Below are 20,848 nucleotides of genomic sequence, written 5' to 3' on the forward strand. Positions count from 1 at the left end.
CTCATTGTAATAAAAGTTTCTTTTTTGTTTGGACTAGCTTAATGAAATATGGAAGAGTGGTCTCTATCTACATGATCCATTTCAAGGTCTCCAAGACTAAAGGGATCAAGTTATACATAGAGATTGTAACTGAATGCTTACAACAGACTAGATATACAAAGTGGTAGTGGAGCTAAACTGAGTTATAGATTAAACCTACAAAACAAGTACAAGAACAGTCCCTGCAATGGGTTGCAATATGGTTCCTCTTTCACCAAGTTTTATTCACAAATCTGTACTTGATCTGGAGCAATAGTAGAAGACACTCACTCAAGGTGTTCAGTGGTGAGATAGAATCTGAAATCACTTAATTTCCAACTCATGTCAAAACTCACAGCAGACCAGCAAACTATACAGAGCACACCTACAGATCATACAGTGTCATGGTACAATGACAGAGTTTGATGTTTGATATATATTGAGTGCCCGAAGAGTGGTACAGCTAAAGGAGATGGAATTTTCAGATGGTCAGAGGAAAAGTGGGATAGTTGTGGTTGAGAAAGATTTATGATCAAAGACGCTCTAAGACCATTACTTCTTCTGGCAAGCATGATTAGGACTATGGGTTCTTCTGTTATCCAAATAACCAAAGTATCTTTTCACATCCCAAGGAGCAGACACAGATTCTATTAGAGGCCAGTAAAGGGGAGTTTCTATGTCAGAGAAAGCAGATTTTGTTGTGTGTATCAGGAGTGGATTAAAGTATTGCATAACTAGACAGGGGACGTGTGGTATCATTGAACAGTGTTAGAGTGTAATACATCAGATAAAGAAGCAGTGATGGTATGTCATGTGTCATAGAACAGTGGTGGTGGTGTTGTGCGTCAAAGTAGTTCTGTGTCAGAGTAAAACTCAGTGTTGTTTTGCTTCAGAAGTGAAGAATGATGCTGAGTTGTAAGATGTGTACAGGAAAAAGAAGAGACTGTTGTTGATTGGTTAAATGTCATGTCAATAGATAGTACACATTTTATATTTCCTTCCAAAGTGTGTGAGTGTGTGTTTCTGTTTGCAAGTGTCTGTATCACACACAAGGTTTGTGTGTATTGTTGTACACATGTGAATATACATAGCACAGTACAAGTATTCGGACGTATGTGTGTATACTTTTATTTATGTATTGACGAATGAATTTGTATATATATGTACTTTGTGGGTTTGTGTGTGTATGCATGATTGCGCATATGCATGTACGTATACGTGTATGTGTGCCTGTTTTTATGCGCGAGAGGTAGATGATAAATGGGTGTGTCTGTGTAGGTAATGAATAAGTATATTCAAGGCATAAAGGGACACGGAGGGAGGTACGTGACAACTGATGGAGGGGCAGAAAGAGGGAGATACAACGAATAAAAGTTGTTGAGAGAATGGGTCATCATTAATTAAGAAGTGTAAAAATAATTCGATACCAGAAGAGTCAAATAAATAGTTACTATGGTCAATGTTTGGTGTTTGTGTTCGTGAGGGAAAGAGGCTGTTACTTTATTTTCCTCTCTTATTCTCTATTTGCATCTACTGGCGTATATATATATATATATATATATATATATATATATATATATATATATATATAAGTAGTTATGTATTTATGTATGTATGTTCTTGTATATATCTATATATATTTGTGTTCAAAGCTGTTATTAGTGTGTCATTCCTATACCATTCCATCGTCGTGCATCAATCACTAAACAGCTTTCCATCATCTTATTTGTGTCCATTCAAAAATAGGAAAACATTGGCGGAACAGGATGTGAGAAGGGAGGGAAAAAAACTAATGAATGAAAATGTGAGGTCGATGTTTCAGGTAGATTTTATATATATATATATATATATATATATATATATATATATATATATATATATATATATATATATATATATATATATATATATATATACACACACACATACAGGGAGATTGAGTGCGAGCGTGTGTGTGTATATGTGCCTGGTTATGTACATGTACGGGAGAAAGAGAGAAGAAATGAGAAAGTGCTAATACTGACAATCTATATTAAGACGTAGTAGTTAACGAATGTACAAACACATCTGTATGTGTTTGTATGTATATATATATATATATATATATATATATATATATATATATATATATATATATATATATATATATATATATATATATATATTATATTGATACATACATAGATTCATACACACACACATGTACTCACACATACATACACTAAAAAAAAATATGTATATACACACATTCATATATATATATATAGTCACATGTATACTTACATACACACATATATACACACACACCCACCGACATATATTTACATATATACACACACGCATATATATATATATATATCGTCATATACACACTCACTGTACATAGATTATATAGACATACACACACGTAGACTTGCCTACATACGTACCAGCCAGGTACTCTATAACAGCTGCCATATAAACGGGCGCCCCTGCACCTATTCGGAAGTTATGCGTGCCTTTCTTGAGATAGCGCTGCATCCGACCGACTGGAAAGAGCACTCCTGCTTTGGCTGAACGGGACACTGCCTTCTGTTTCTTCCTTATACCTCGGGCAGTCATCTTCTCTCGTCCTTGTCACCGCCGCTGCTACTGTTACTTTCCGTTTTCGGTGGGGTGGGCGGCCTAGTAACCACTCGGGTGTATAAGCAAAAATATATGTTTGTCTTGGCGTGTAATCTATGTAGCTACTTGCATGTGTGAGACGACCAGTGTGCGTTATGTATAACGAAGAGTATATGTATTTTTTTTAAAACAAAAAGAATCAGTAACCCTTAAGTGGGGGTCTCAGACAGGGCTAGATACGGGTAACCACACACCACACCCTTGAACAACAGTGAATGTGGCAAAACTGAGCCGGAAGGTCGACCATGCTGTTACACTTAGAGCCATCTCCTCCGTCTAATATCAACAGGCTTTGCACCGATTTCTCGTACAGTCGACGTCAGCAAACACACGAGAAGGACGTATGGAAAAATCCGGTCCCTCACACTGGTTTTTACGAGACAGGTTTTGTGAGATGTCGTTCAAGTGGTCAGCGAGAACGATGCTAGAACGAACTGGGGTGCGAGCAGTAAATGGAGGGAGTATGAGCAGTTGAGAGATCAGCAATAGAGCTGATGACGTGCGCACAGCTGTAAAGTTGCAGCATTCTGGGTTTTGGAGGAAGATTTTAATGGTTTTTCTATCTCATTCTTGAAATGCAACATTATATTCATATCAGCCACTTGTAGACGGGTGTTTTGAGGGGGTTGCTGTGTAATATTATCTATTTATTTATATAGGTAATGAAAAATATCACGGTAAAAGACATCTGAAAAGAAAACATAGAAAGAAAACAGAACACTATCTGCACCCCCCCCCCCTATCTACCCGTATATATATATATATATATATATATATATATATATATATATATATATATATATATATATATATATATATATATATCCAGCCAGTTACCTATATTTATAGTCTTCGATCTGTTCGATCCCTGACCAATAATCAGGTGTGTCACATTCCTGAATATGGACAGTTAGTCTCAATCTGATAAAAGTAATGGGTAACATTATTTGGTATACATACATAGATACTCACATATATTTGTGTATGCGTGTGTCGGTGTGTACATACACATAAACATATCTACCCACATACCTGCCTACGATCTACCTATACACACACACACACACACACACACACACACACATGCACACACACATATGTATACTTACATGTACTAATGTTTTGTAGTAGATAACTGTTTCTCTTTCACATTTATTTACGATTAAAATGCCTAGAAATGGTAGTTCTTTCTGATTATGTATGTATGTGAGTGTGTGTACACGCACACGCATATATATATATATATATATATATATATATATATATATATATATATATATATATATATATATATATATATATATACACACACACAAACTCACAGACACATGTATGCACATATACATGCAAGCATACACACACATTGGTGTATTAACTATTATATCTTAAAGGTATTTACGAACACACACACACATACATATTAGCAATGCATCCCGGCGTTGCCCGTCTGTTATACCCTACAAGCACATTGTATTATTTGCTCCTTCCTATGGGAAGAATCGGTACAGCTGATATATAGTTAATGGAATAATGGAAGTTATTATTTGTTTGATAGTGAAGGATGAGGGGTACAAATTGCATGAAACTGCTTTCTGTTCTTAAGAAAGATCAGAGACTATGTATTGTTTCCTCGTATGAAAGGGGGTTAATACGATTTTGTCTAGAAATCACGTTTTCGATATCTAAATTTCTCCCTATCCTGACGGCAATTTCTTAATTTGCAACATTCTTTTCGAATTTTTTTGTTATCTATGTAGAAAAATACAGAGATTACGAATCTGGGAAATAAATAAATAAACAAACAAATAAATAAATAAATAAATAAATAAATATATATATATATATATATATATATATATATATATATATATATATATATATATATATATATGTATAAAGAACTAGCAGTATAACCCGACCTTGTCCGGGTGTGACTTATTACGCCATCTACGATAAGTCTTGCTAGGTGAAAATCAACTAAAAAAGAAAGCCTTACAACGAAAAAACCCTTATGATGTAAATATGTTCATAATTTAAAAGACGATGAAATTAATAGGGAAAGTCTGAAGGCTGTTTTGCGTAACATTATTAAGCGTACGTAAATTTCATCCGTCTAATAGAAATGGTTGTGCAAAACAACTTTTTGCGCTGCCCTGATTATACATAGCAGGGTAATCCCTTTTAGCAGGAGGTAGGACGGCAATTTCTGATGAAGCAATTGCTGGCGATCTGTTGCTACACAGTTCTGCCAGAGTTCTATCAGATTGGGCAGAAGACGTTGATGCACCATTTTGCATTATGTTCAAAGTAGCTTCTGGAATGTGGTGAATTGCTGCAGTCTGTTGCTGTCATTTTAAACCAGTTGCTTTCTTTCCCCAGCAAACGCTCTTCTTTGGAGGCATAATCTATGTATATATTAAACAGAACAACAAAAGTTATAATAGATGACAGGGTCGGTACTTTTCACATATCTGTAATTTTTCAGATTAACACCCGCACGATTACCCAACCCTAATCCTAAACCTAATCCTAACACTAACCCTAATACTAACCCTAAACCCTAAACCCTAACCCTAAAACCCTAACCCTGACCCTAAAACTGTAACCGTAACACTAATCCTAGCCCTAACCGTAACCCTAAACCCTAAACCCTAACACCCTAGTGAAAATCATGGTATATTTACAAAACATTGACGAACATGAGTTATATTTTACTGAATGATTGTGTACTTGCACGTGTATGCGTTTGAGAGAGCAAGAGAGGAAGAGGTAGAGAGAGGGGGAGAAAGGAATAGAGGTAGTTAAAAGTTTTCTTATGACGGCTTCTCTTCACTGCCTATTACTTCATTAGAAATCTACAGATGCACATACGCACATAATAGAGAAAAATGAAACAAATATGGAAGACTTGCTCCGAAACACCACCGTGTGGGGAACACTTCTCAAAAGTAACGTGCAGTTGTTTCCTTCAAAATTCCTACATGCTCGAAATGTACATACATCAAGGTATATTTGTAGAAAATTTCACGAAAAAATATTCATTTTCCTGGAAGTTAAGAGGAATTTAAGTGGAATTTCCGAAAATTGTCCCCCACCCCTCTCCCCAAACACTTTCACCGAAAATTTTTGTATATTCGGAATCTACATAATAAATAATATATGCATAGAAAATTTCATTAAAAAATATTCATTTTTCTGAAAGTTATGACCTTCCAAAGTCGGGGGGGGGGGCAACTCTGTAGTTATGCCACATTGACGAACATGAGTTATATTTTTGTGAATGATTGTGTTTACTTGCACGTGTATGCGTTTGAGAGAGCGAGAGATGAAGAGGGGGAGAAAGGAATAGAGAACGAGAGCAATGTGTATGTTGTCACAGATCACGTATGTGTGACTGTGTGTGTTTTTACGTATCAATGTTATGAAAAATAGGTAAAGAATACTGAGAGGAAAGTATCACTTTCTCTCTCTCTCTCTCTCTCTTTTACTCTTTCTCTCTATATTATATGTTGAGCGCGTGTGTAAGAACGCTGTTCCAGGTAGAAGGGAAGAAATATAAAAGTTGCTAGAAACAACAGCCAAATCTCCCTTAAATCACACAAAGTAAACGGAATTTAAAAAATCTAATTACTGCACTGGAAAGTTCACATCGAGAAAATTCCATTGATGTAAAAATTTTTACGAAAAAGTGGAAAATGTGGATTTCTATAGATGCAACACACACACACACACACACACACACACACACACACACACACACACACAAAACACACTAACAAACACAGCTATACTATAGTTATAGATAATAATAAATAGAGCAAAACGTATATAATCAAACAGTTCCTTTAATTCCTACATATGTTTCAAAAATTATGTGCACTCTACTCCAAAGAACCATATTACAAATGCATATATATATATATATATATATATATATATATATATATATATATATATATATATATATATATATACACACACACACACCCAAGCATACACACCCTTGCATACATAACCCATATATACCCCCATTCACAAATACCTCCCACACACCTGACAACCCATACATACCCCCATTCACACATACCTCACATACCTCCCATATACCTAACACACACACCTCCCACACACCTTACATATATACCGCCCACACACATGACAAACATACATGCGCGCCCTCACACACACATATAGACGAACGCACATACATACACACACACACACGCACAGTGGTAGAGACACACACCTTACACAGCCCTATACACACGCAGACACACACGCACACACACCTATATATAAGCGCACGCCTACATACACAGCCGCATACACATGCACACACATACACACAGGAGTGCATACACAAAATAACACACATACCTGGCACACATCCTTACGCTCTCACACACATACGCACGCAACACGCATAAACACACACATACACACACGCACACACACCTCTCACGTACACAAACACACACACACATGCACAACACACATACACATATACACACATGCACACACGCACACACACCTCTCACATACACAATACTCACTCACATACACAATACTCACTCACATACACAACACACACGCACGCACGAAAACATACACAATATACACATACACGCACGCACAAAAAATATACACACACGCGCACACGGACACACACATACAGACACACATAAACACACACGCGCATACACACACGCGCATACACACACACCCGTACCTAACACTCACAACCCCACACACACACGCACATCCACACACACACACACACACACACGCAACACCCCCACACACTCACACACACTTCTCACCAACACTACACACTCACACAGACACGCATACAATCACAAACACATGGGCATAAACAACACACGCACATACAATAGCAAACGTACGCACACACACGTACACAGCAACGCACATATACACAACATACACATACACACATACACACACGCACGCACAAATACATACACATACACACACGCGCACATACAAAATACACACACACACGTACACGTACCCAACACCTACAACCCCACACAAACACACACACGAACACACACATACTCAAAAACCGCCTGCTGACCTTCCACTTACCATTGTCCATAAGCATCCACTAACTATTCCTGCTACTAATTCCTTCCACTACGTCACACACACACACACACAAACACACATACACACTAACAGATAAACCACCAAATCATGCACACACACACACACACACACATACATACGCACACACACGTTCTGTTATCACACACACACTCGCAGACTCTCGCGCACGCACAGATATTCATCTCCCTTTTTCACTCTCCTGTCTTAGAAAGAACTTTTCCCCCACCACCTCCTCTTCCGGTCCTTTCACAACGTAACCTCGTGGGCATCGGTATCATTTTCCTCTTCCTCCGTTTTTCCATTCTCCGAATTTTCCATCTTTCCGACGAAGGACTATGCCCGAAACGTCATACACTCTCTCTTTCCTTTCCCGAGCGTCCAATAACACTATCCGTATCACGTCCTCACTTTGTTGTTTTTTTGTTATTGTTTTTTGTTTTTTTGAACTTATATATATATATATATATGTATATATATATATATATATATATATATATATATATATATATATATATATATATATATATATATATATATATATAAATATATAATAGTTTAATTTTTCTTAAAGAAGCACTCCCTACATCGCCCACCTATCACTTACCAGCTTTCAAAAAGCTAAAAATCTCCCAATCTTTCACTTTTGGCTGATGTTTCCCGCATGATTAGAATTCTACTGAAACAATAGGCTTAAACAATACCAGACCACCACCAGAAAACCCAACATGCTAGAAACAACAGACAAATATTGAGAACGTATTTTGTGGGTGAAATCGTAATCTACTATATCTCAAGCATAGAGATCGGAAGAAATTTAGGAAAAAAAAGGGGTGGGGGACGGAAATAACATCACGGAGATGCTAGAAAGAAGAGATAAAGGACAGAATTTCTAGGAAAACTTCCTTTTAAATTTATATCGAAGATCAGGGTTTTAAATACGCTCATCACCAACACAAATTACACAATAGAAAAAGATAATTTCAATCGGGTTTGAGCTGTAAATTTGCAGGTGCACACTGCAAGAATCAACATAATTCGTACAGAAGTTTTACTTAGAGTGTGTGTATGTGTGTCAAAGGAAGTTATTTTATGGCATTCTTTCATTTGAAGAAGTAAAGTTGTCAACTCGACATATATGGGATGTTCATTTCCGTAAAATTGTTTTTAATTTCTGTATGCTTTGAAGAGAGCAGAAATTGAAAGAGAGAATAAAGTGAAAAGGTGACATTCGCTTTGAAGCGAGAGGAGAAAGTGTAAGATGTACGTGTATATGAAGTGGACGTGTGTGTGTGTGTGTGTGTGTGTGTGTGTATGTGTGTGTGTGAGAGAGAGAGAGAGAGAGAGAGAGAGAGAGAGAGAGAGCGGTGTGTGGTGATGTATGAAGTTTTTTTACATGTATGTGTAAGTGGCACTCACACGCTCTTTCTCCCTCTCACTCACACACACACACACACACGCACGCACACACACACACACACACACATTATCTTTCATATACACGTACATAAATAGGTGGAGGTAAAGAATACGCACACTACCCGTTTTCGGCGTAAACCTAACCCTAAACACTGGGAGTACGTATTCTTTACCTTGGCCCATAAATACATATGCATATATCTTTTTTGTGCGAGAGAGAGAGAGAGAGAGAGAGGGAGGGAGGGAGAGAGAGAGAGGGAGGGAGGGAGAGAGATAGAGGGAGGGAGGGAGAGAGAGAGAGGGAGGGAGGGAGAGATACAATTACTCCAGTTTACTGGAGTTATATAGATAGAATGAAGCATGTCACCACTAGGCTGAAAAAGCTGTAAGACATTGTCCCTTCTTCGGTCACTAGATGTCCTTGTTAATTTTTATTACTGATATGACATAATATGTCATATGTGTTTGTATATTGTTTTTATTGTCCTGTCCTCTTAGTTGAAAAATAAACAGACAAATTGACATAATACAATGCCTGCAAGTTGATGAGTACCACATATTCCCCTCCATTTTCTTATTGCTATATAAATTAAGGGTAAAGTTTCCTTTTACCCGCACCCATTTATTGCACTTGGTAAAAACACCAGTGTAATAGTAATTGGGTATCCTTCCGGCAGTATATTGGATAGATATTATCCCTTAGTGGGTTGGATTCACAACCCCTAACTTTCTTGGATTATATATATATATATATATATATATATATATATATTTATATATGTAGGTAAGCAGAGTCAGCGGTTGGAATAACGGTCTAAGGGATTAGAATATCCGTTCTTACTACCGGTATCATGGGTATGCAAGTACACTATGCTCATAGGGTACAGGTAATAACAGAATAAACAAAAGTTTACCAGGAATCGACCGTAAGAAATGTTATGTTTTGTATTAAAAAATAAGTAACCGATGTTGGTCAATTTGTTTGTTGATCAAAAGTTTCCTCCATTTTCTGCTAATTTAAATATTATATATATATATGTATATACAGGCATACCTCGGTTTATGTCGTTTCGATTTAAGTCGTTCTCGATTATACGCCGGTTTTCAAAAAAGATACATGGAAAAATAAGAATCAAGTAAAATCATTTTACTGGACTTTACATCTGTCCGCCACAAATATTGGAATCGTAAAATCACTAGAAAACATAAAATCATGTTACTGTACAATAAATAAGATTAAAACTTATCAAAATACGTACAATAAATGTTAAGATACACACCATAAAGTAGTGTAGATTAGTGAACGAATTAATGAAATCAGCTGTGTGGTCTTATTTATCGGTCTTTCGGAGCTCATATTGCACTCTAGTTTCAATAACTACCGTTAGAAATCGTTGTCACTCGTGATTGTTTTGAATTCATATTTGTTTACGTCTGTAGATCGGCTACTTTTTCATTCTCATTCATTTGTGACTTTATTTCCTCTTCCATGGCTCCTAAGAAAATTCATAGTGAAAGTGCTAAGCGTCATGTTATAACACTGGAAGATAAACTGGCTATGATAAAACGCCATGAAAAAGGTGAAAAAGTAGCAATTGCACGATCTTTTGGGATGAATCGGACAACTGCATCGACGATTGTACATAATAAGGACAAGATTTTAGCACGTATCAAATCTGAAGCCCCAGGGATGAAAACACTGTCATCAATAAGAAAAGAGGCAAAATCTTTGAAGAAACGGAAAGTCTTCTTTCTCTTTGGATTGTTAGGTTGAACCGTCAGAAAATCATTCAAGAGAAAGCGTTGTCTTTGTTTGAGGACCTGAAGAAAAATATCTAGATGAGAAAGATGTAGAGTTCAAGGCAAGTCAAAGATGGTTCATGAGATTTAAGGAGAGAAGAAGTTACCATTCCAATAAGAAGCAAGGCGAAAGTGCATCAGCGGACGAACAAGCAGCAGCGGAAGTTCCCAATGTATTAAAGAAAATCATCAAAGTAAACGGGTTTCTTCCCGAACAGATTTTTAACGTTGACGAAACTGGATTGTATTGGAAAAAATTGCCACACTGTTCATTCATTTCCAAGGAGGAGAAAGCTATTCCAGAACGTGTGACCATTATGTTGGGAGATAATTGTGCAGGAGATTTTAGGTTAAAGCCATTGCTTGTGTATCATGCACACAACCCCCGTGTCCTGAAGAACATACCCAAAGCATTTCTCCCTGTTATATGGATGGCTAATTCAAAAGTATGGGTTACTGTTGTTGTTTTTGAAGATTGGTTCTTCAATCATTTTATCCTTGCAACAGAGAAGTACTGTAAGGAGAAGGGGATTCCTTTTAAGGTTTTACTTATCTTAGATAATGCTCCTGACCACCCTGAAAATATTGTAGATTTTGGCCCCGAGGTTACCGTCGTATACCTCCCTTCGAACACCACGTTTCTTCTGCAGTCAATGGATCAGGGAATAATTGCTATCTTCAAGCTTTACTATATGAAGTGTACGCTGCGGCAAATAATAGCTGCAGCTGGTCTTGATGAGTCCATCACACTTCGTGACTTTTGGAAGAGATACGACATCTACAAAGCTGTACAGAACATAACAGCGGCATGGAATGATGTACAGAGGACGGCTATGAATGGTGTATGGAAGAAGCTATGTCCGCAATTCGTGAATGATTTTAAGGGGTTTGATAATGTTGCCATCAACAAAACGTTGGTGACTACGAGCAAAGAACTGGAAATGGATTTGGTGGAGGAGGATTTCACAGATTTATTTGAAAAAGACAAGTAGCTGCTGACGAATGAGAATTTGATAGAGCTTCAAGAGCAGCAAAATAAAGAAGAATAGTAAATCGAAACTGAGCCACGTCACTTTACCATTAAGAGAATGCAGCAAACATTTGCATATGTCGAAAAAGGTCTTTCTATGTTCGAGGATATGGATTCAAATGCTCAACGCTTTTCCAAGATTATGGGGGATTGCCACGAAGCTTTTGCTCGTTATAATGTAATCCCTGAAAAAAAGAAGACAGTTCAAGAAACTCTTAACCGGTTTTTAAGCGCATCGAACAACAAGAATAGCCAGAGCCAGCTGTTGATGTTGACGATTCACAGCTATCTATATCCGCGATGTAAGCCACCAAATAGAATGTACATATTGGTAAATTGAAAATGATTTAGTTTTTTTTTTTACTATTGCAAAATAACAATAACTATTGAATTTGTTTTCTAAGCTTAAAAAGGCTCTTATTTTACCATGTCTTATTGCAAACTGCATCCATAAATAAAGCGTCCGTGATGTACAGTATTCGTAAATTTAGATTACATTTTTTTAATGCATTTAAAAATAAAAATTATTTGTTTGTAAGCTTAAAATAGGCTTTCATTAACCGTGTATTACTGAAAAAGCATTCATAAATAAAGTACAAAACTGGGAATGGTTATTATCAGTTTAGCCTAGAGACAAGTAAATTCGGCCTAGATAGAGAAAGTTAATTCGACTTAAGTCGTGTCTCCTGGAAGCAATTAACAACGTAGGGTGAGGTATGCCTGTGAAGGTATGTAGACACTTCAAGAATCGATCCTTTTGGTTATATTAATAATAATAAAGGAGTTACGACTCAAAAACGTATATAAGTAAATGAACATATTTATCTTCTTCAATGTATATTTCAGTATAAAGAATTCATTAAGTGACTTAATAAATCAAAATTCCTTTACACATCTTCAGGAAAAATAAATATAACACCAGAAAATTACATTCGGTTTAAAAATACAAACCGTTCATGGCGAAAAAATTTCACAATTACAAAAATAGAAAAATTAAAAAAAAAATTTTACAATAAGTACGCTATTACTTACATGCATGCACCCGCGTGTGCGTCCGTACACACACGCACACACGTTCATGCGCGCACACACGTTCATGCGCGCACACACGTTCATGCGCGCACACACGTTCATGCGCGCACACACGTTCATGCGCGCACACACGTTCATGCGCGAACACACGCATGCATGTAAGTAATAGCGTTCTTTTTGTAATTTTTTTTTCGGTTTTTGTAACTGAAATTTTTTCGCCACGAACGGTTTGTATTTTTAAACCGAATGTAGTTTTCTGGTGTTATATTTATTTTTCCTGAAGATGTGTAAAGGAATTTTGATTTATTAAGTCTCTTAATTAATTCTTTATACTGAAATATATATTGAAGAAGATAAATATGTTCATTTAATTATATACGTTTTTGCGTCGTAACTCCTTTATTATTATTATGTGTGTATATATATATATATATATATATATATATACACACACAGAGATAGGCTTCAGGTATGCGTTAACGTATGTGTGTGTGTGTGTGTGTGTGGGGGGGTGCGTGGGTGTTTGGGTGGGTGTATTTTAATTTGCTTCTAATGTATCACTTTCGTCCGATGTTTCATACATGCGTAGAGTTCTACTCAGACAAGCAGTTATGAAAATGTATACATAAATATTGTATTCAAATAAGTCACAATAAAAAAAATTGCATTAAAAGACATCCATTTTTCTATATGTTAGGAAATACAGCCTCACTCTCTCTCTCACGCACAAACAAGATGTATGCACATGTATTTATGGGCGAAGGTTAAGAATACGTACTTCCGGTGTTTAGGGTTAGGCTTACGCCGAAACGGGTAATGTGCGTATTCTTTACCTCTGCCTATTTATGCACGTGTATATGAAAGATTGTGTGTGTGTGAGAGAGAGAGAGACAGAGAGAGTGAGTGAGTACCACATGCACATACCAGCAGAAAATTTCATACATCACAACACACACTTTCACTCACTCGCTCTTCTCTCTCTCTCTCTCTCTCTCTCTCTCTCTCTCTCTCTCTCTCTCTCTCTCTCTCTCCCCCTCTCTCTCACACACACATGTCCATTTCATATACACATACATCTTACACTTTTTCCTCTATTTTACTTTCTCCTCTCACTTCAAAGCAAACGTCACCTTTTCACTTTATCCTCTCTTTCAAATCTGCTCTCTTCAAAGCATACAGAAATTAAAACAATTTTACGGAAATTCCTCTCTATGTTGAGTTGACAACTTTACTTCTTCAAATGAAAGAATGCCATAAAATAACTTCCTTTGACACACATACACACACTCTAAGTAAAACTTCTGTGCGAATTATGTTAATTCTTGCAGTGTGCACCTGCAAATTTATAGCTCAAACCCGATTGAAATGATCTTTATCTATTGTGTAATTTGTGTTGGTGATGAGCGTATTTAAAACCCTGATCTTCGATATAAATTTAAAGGGAAGTTTTCCCAGAAATTCTGTCCTTTACCTCTTCTTTTTAGCATGTCCAAGGTGACATTTCTGTACCCCGCCCCGTATTTTTTTCCTAAATTTCTTCCGATTCCCATGTTTGCGATACAGGAGATTACGATTTCACTCACAAAACACGTTCTCAATATTTTAATTTTCTCCCTCTCCACACTAAATTAATTTTTACTGTTTTCAAATTTTTATTCTTGGTAATCTATGGAGACAGAACAGAGAGTACGAATCTTTAAGAATGTTACCCATCACCTCATCACTTTGAAAAAGCTACACACTCCCAATGTTTCACTTTTAGCTTTTTGGAAAACGGGAAAGTTTCTTCAGAAATAGTCGTTAAGTTCAAAAATGGAAATTTTGACCTCAAAGACGCACTTCGTTCTGGCTGTCCAGTTGAGTTCGATGAAGAGCGATTAAACCAACTTTTGCACGAAAATTCTCGTCAAATGACAAGGGAACTGGCAGAGAAAATGGAATGCTCCCACACTGCAATAGAGAAGCATCTTCACTCGATGGGAAAGGTTCAGAAGTATGGAGCATGGGTTCCGCATGCTTTAAGTGACAACATCAAAAATCAACGAGCTACAGTCTCCGCTGGTTTGCTTGCTCGTCACCGCTCAGCTCATGGACACAAGCAATTATTTCTTTACTGAATCGTTACTGGCGACGAAAAATATGAAGCAGCATAAGGAATGGCTTAGCCCCGGTAAACAAGCGACACCGCGCGTGAAACAAGATCTTCATCCGCGTAAAATGATGTTGTGCGTATGGTGGGACTGGGAAGGGATTATCCATTACGAATTGCTTGAACGAATTGCCTGAACGGTCAACGCGGAACTCTATGTTCAACAGATGGAACGACTCAACACGGCTATTCAAGAGAAAAGACCTAATCAGCAGCATGGAGTTCTTCTGCTGGACGACAACGCCCGCCCTCATATCGCCAATATGACCAAGGAAGCCATTCAAACGCAAGGCTGGGAAGTGCTGCCACACCCGCCGTACTCTCCTGATTTGGCGCAAATGGATTTCCACCTCTTTCGATCTCTTCAAATGCTATGCGCGGAGTATCGTTCAATACTGATGCAGAATTGAGAGCTTGGTTGGATCAATTTTTCGAGTTGAAATTGGGTGATTTCTACCAACAAGGTATTGAAAATCTTGTTGAACCTTGGGAAGAAGTTGTAAACAACAAGGTTGAATACATTATTGCTTAATTAGTTGTTATTTTTTATTAAACCTTTTAAAAGGTTTAAATTAAAAAAAAAAGGTGGGAACTTAGTTGCCAGCCCAATACATTTAGGCACACACTCTTTAGAACGACAGATTGTGTGTGTACTACTCGCTAAAATAAAAACAAGTAAAAACAATACACATCAAATGCAACATATGATGATCAGCAAACACTAACATGGCGACAGGTAAAAGAAAAAGAAGATAATTATCTTCAATCTGTAAAATAATGTACAGGTAACACAGTGAACAAGTATAGTTAGTGAACAGGTAAAATAATGGACAGGCGAAATAGTGGAGAGGTAAAATAATGGGCAGTTAAAATAATGCACAAATAACACAATGAATAAATAAAATAGTGGACAAGTAAAATAGTGAACTGATAAAATAGTGGACAGATAAAATAATGAACAAGTAACATAATGGACTGTTAAAATAGTGAAATGGTAAAATAGTGAACAGGTAAAATAACGAACCTTTTAATTGTTCTGCATGCTGCTGGTACGTTGATGTTGTAGGCTCCATCGCTGGCGGCTGTCTGGTGAAATCGTGTTTTGTTAGCTGTATATATTGAGTTTTTTCCCGCCCAGTGTTGAGTAAACGCTGTCGCTGGTATTTAGCGATTAACGAAGTGGCCTGACAGATGTTTAAGCACTTTGTTTCCGGCGGCGTCCTCGTCTATGAATGTAGTTCTGCCGTGCCTTTTTCCTTTGGGAGTGGTATGATTCAAGTGCCTGCCAGGGGGCGTGACTAAGAAGAGGTCGTAGTTGAATCCTTTGTATGTTGCTTGCTGTGCTACTGCCGGGCATATGGTTGCTACTTTCTGTGGGTGGTGCATAGCTTCGAAGTAGCATTCCACCTCTAGGAAGTATGTTATGTCGAATGTGAAGTATAGTTGAGCTGCCGTCCCATTGGGCCTGCATGCTGCTGGTACGTTGATGTAAACGAGTTGGGGCGGGTCTTCTGAAGTGTAAAGCACTTTGTTTATCAGTGTTCTGTTTGCTGTTACCATGTTTCCGCTGCTGATTCCTGTAGTACCGTCTGGTTTTTTGATAGGTTTGATCAATAAGTATCCGGACTGTTGCCATAGTAACGATGCTAAAGCACACAGAGTGAAGCCGCTTGGCAAAGATTGATCTTGAGCTCTGTTGTGCATGCGTACTATGTTTTAAAGTTCTAGCTCACTTCCGCTGTTTACAGCGGTGCTTAGAAGGAAGGCGTGTAGCGTATGATGATCGCATTGACCATGACAGATAGAGTTGTTATGGTGATATCTGTTCAGAGGCCTACGCAGAGCTGCAGAAAGTGTATGGAGAGGAGTGTATGAGCCGCACACAAGTATACGAGTGGTTCAGACGTTTCCAAGATGGCCGAAAAAATGTCGATATTGACGAATGTTCTGGGAGACCCGTAACCAGCAAAACTGAGAAAAACATCGCAGATGTGCGTGCAGCTGTGAGGGGGAATCGTCGTATCACCGTCTGTGAGTTATCAGAGGATGTGAAGATTAGTTACGGTTCAGTTCAGTCCATTATCGCTGTAGATTTGTGCCAAAACAGCTTTCAGCTGACCAAATAGCCTCTTGGGTTTCAGTTGCACAAGATCTCTTTGTGTCAAGAATGATGAAAAACTTTTGAAAACTTTGCGTTGACCTGTGTACAAATATCGCCAAGCTTTTGGCAGAATTTGATGTAGATTCTCTGCTCAACTTTATCTGTCATGGTCAATACGACAATCACGCGCTACACACCTTCCTTCCAAGTACTGCTGTAAACAGTAGAAGTGAGCTAGAACGTTAAAACTTAGTGCACATTCACAGTGGAGTTTAAGGTCAATCTGTGCCAAGCAGCTTTACTCTGTGGGATTTAGCTTCGTTACTATGGCAACAGTCGAGATACTTATTGATCAGACCACGTCGTGTATGTAAACTGGCACTGCGTCGGTTGCGACAACAAGTGTTCTAGTTGATCTGATTAATGGAACAGCTTGCTCACGAAATTAACGTGCGAGTGGCTGAGAACTCCACAGACACGCGTATCCTTATCGTAGTTCTCAAGGAGATATAGTGCGATACAGAATGTGATTAGGCTGACCCTTTGAATTTTAGGTACAACTCATTTTAGCCAGCGCTAAATGGACTGGAAGCAACGTGAAGCAAAGTGTCTTGCTCAAGGATCCAACGTACTAACGTGTATCGAATTTACGACGTTATGATCGTGAACCAAATTTGCTAATAAACCACGTGCGCCTTTACTCTCTCTCTCTCTCTCTCTCTCTCTCTCTATATATATATATATATATATATATACATATATATATATATATACATATATATATATATACATATATAGGAGTGGCTGTGTGGTAAGTAGCTTGCTTACCAACCACATGGTTCCGGGTTCATTCTCACTACGTGGCACCTTGGGTAAGTGTCTTCTACTATAGCCTCGGGCTGACCAAAGCCTTGTGAGTGGATTTGGTAGACGGAAACTGAAAGAAGCCTGTCGTATATATGTATATATATGTGTATGTGTGTGTGTGTGTATGTTTGTGTGTCTGTGTTTGCCCCCCCCCCCCCCAACATCACTTGAAAACCGATGCTGGTGTGTTTACGTCCCCATAACTTAGCGGTTCGGCAAAAGAGACCGATAGAATAAGTACTAGGCTTCCAAAGAATAAGTCCTGGGGTCGATTTGGTCGACTAAAAGCAGTGCTCCAGCATGGCCGCAGTCAAATGACTGAAACAAGTAAAAGAGTATATATATATATATATATATATATATATATATAGCTTCGTTACTATGGCAACAGTCGAGATACTTATTGATCAGACTACGTCGTGTATGTAAACTGGCACTGCGTCGGTTGCGACAACAAGTGTTCTAGTTGATCTGATTAATGGAACAGCTTGCTCACGAAATTAACGTGCGAGTGGCTGAGAACTCCACAGACACGCGTATCCTCATCGTAGTTCTCAAGGAGATATAGTGCGATAATAAAAAAATCTTCTTTAACTCTTCTTCCCTCCCACCCCAGCTAGCCAGTCATACTGTCTCTTAAGACAGTAAAACATTCCTTCAATATACACAAGAGAAAAAGGCCAGGTCAGTTCCTTCTCAATTTTATTCGATTGTCAAAGAATATGTATAAGAATATGTATATGTATTTTTCCATATGTGTATTTTCATACACTGTTTTTAACACTGTTTTTAACAATTTCACCTTAATATCAGAGAATGTGTGACAATCAGTATGTAACACTACAAAGTTCATACAAAGCTTTATACTTTAAATATATTTTATCATCAAAGAATGTATATATGCATTTTAATACTCAAACTGTTTTTAAACATTTTTTATTATTCTCAAAGACTTTTGATAATCTTTTTCTAAAAAAGTGAAACCGGTTAAATAAATAAATATTTTTAAAAAATAAGTGCATTTTCAAACCTTCTTTCATATATATATATATATATATATATATATATATATATATATATATATATATATATATATAAGGTGGAGTCGAAACACAACCATTTTTAAGGAACCTTAATTCCGCAGGATGCACAGGGTTTCAAATAGTATTTTAAATAAGATGTATGAAAATTAGGGTTATGTTACCCCCACCCGTACCCCTGCATACACCCCCACAATTAAATATCCTAATTTACTATATTAATCATACAATCTCTAACACATATATACTAAATTGCATATGAATATGAAACATTTGATCATATTTCACTGTAGAAACTTTGTCTAAATCATCTGATGAGTAAAGATAGCAAAAACATTGGAATATAAGACAATTAGTAGGTAGGTACCCCTCCAACATGGTAAAATTACAACTTTTCAATATGTGTTAAATATTTGTTATATATTTGTTAAATGATTTCTTTTTTTATTTTCCAGATTATTTCAGAGCTAAATTGTATTGTATTATAATTTTACAAAACCGCCTACATAAATTTAAACTAATAATTTGAATCAAACTGTTTTGATCAATGCATGTAACTCCCAATAAATTTGTTGAGTGTCCTTCTTTGGTTTGTCCACTCACTTACTTGTTTCAGTCAGTCGACTGTGGCCATGCTGAAGCACCGCCTTTAGTCGAATAAATCGACCCCAAGACTTAATTTTTGTAAGCCTAGTACTTATTCTATCGGTCTCTTTTGTCGAACTGCCAAGTTATGGGGACGTAAGCACACCAACATCGGTTGTCAAGCGGTGGACACACACACACACACACACACACATACACACACACACACACACACACACACAAATATATGCATATATGTATATACGACGGGCTTCTTTTAAGTCTTTAGTCGGCCCGAGGCTGTAGTAGAAGACACTTGCCCACGGTGCCACACAGTGGGACTGAACCCAGAACCATGTGGTTGGGAAGCAAGCATCTTACCACACAGCCACACCTTGAATTTTAGGTACAACTCAGTTTAGCTATATATATATATATATATATATATATATATATATATATATATATATATATATTTATATATATATATATATATATATATATATATATATATATATATATATATATATATATATATATATATATATATATATATATATATATATATATATATATATATATATATATATATATATATATATATATATATATATATATATATATATATATATATATATATATATATATATATATATATATATATATATATATATATATATATATATATATATATATATATACTGAGTCTTGGTCAGGCGTTCAATAGCACTCACTAATGGTTGTGGAACTTAGGCTAACTGTAAACCCTTGATAATCTACCTATGCAGTATACTATCAGAAGCCTTCTAGTAGTCCAACTATACTACGGTTACGTTCCTGCGATATTTTTTCTTTGCTTTTTCTTGGGTCATTTTCTAAATTAATAGATGTTGTATACCATCTCACATCTTTCTTCCAGCATGCTCAGGTGTTATAATGTTTGTGGCACAATGATCTTACAAGAACAGATAGAAGCACCCAATATGTAATTTGTACATGATGTTCTGGCGGGCTAT

At 36.9% G+C, this 20,848-nt stretch overlaps 1 protein-coding gene across 9 annotated transcripts in view; it reads right to left on the reverse strand.

Moving 5' to 3' along the window:
- Positions 1 to 16,327, reverse strand: part of LOC106883351 (core histone macro-H2A.1) — a 65,422-nt gene extending 49,095 nt beyond the window's left edge. For 4 of the 9 annotated variants that reach the window (XR_016242594.1, XM_089355116.1, XM_014934323.3 and 1 more), the window contains exon 1: positions 2,436 to 3,085. Coding sequence is in view for 7 of the 9 variants with exons in the window: in XM_089355116.1 (XP_089211242.1) it covers positions 2,436 to 2,619 (184 nt within the window). In the remaining 2 variants the exon portion in view is untranslated. Of the gene's footprint in view, positions 1 to 2,435; positions 3,212 to 16,263 lie in introns of those variants that run through there. The other 5 variants (XM_089355118.1, XM_052969572.2, XR_016242595.1 and 2 more) reach the window with 4 other exon arrangements.
- Between the last annotated feature and the right edge of the window lie 4,521 nt (positions 16,328 to 20,848).

The sequence above is a fragment of the Octopus bimaculoides genome, chromosome 7 (genome assembly GCF_046866305.1).
Source record: "Octopus bimaculoides isolate indiv1 chromosome 7, ASM4686630v1, whole genome shotgun sequence".
Taxonomy (NCBI): domain Eukaryota; kingdom Metazoa; phylum Mollusca; class Cephalopoda; order Octopoda; family Octopodidae; genus Octopus; species Octopus bimaculoides.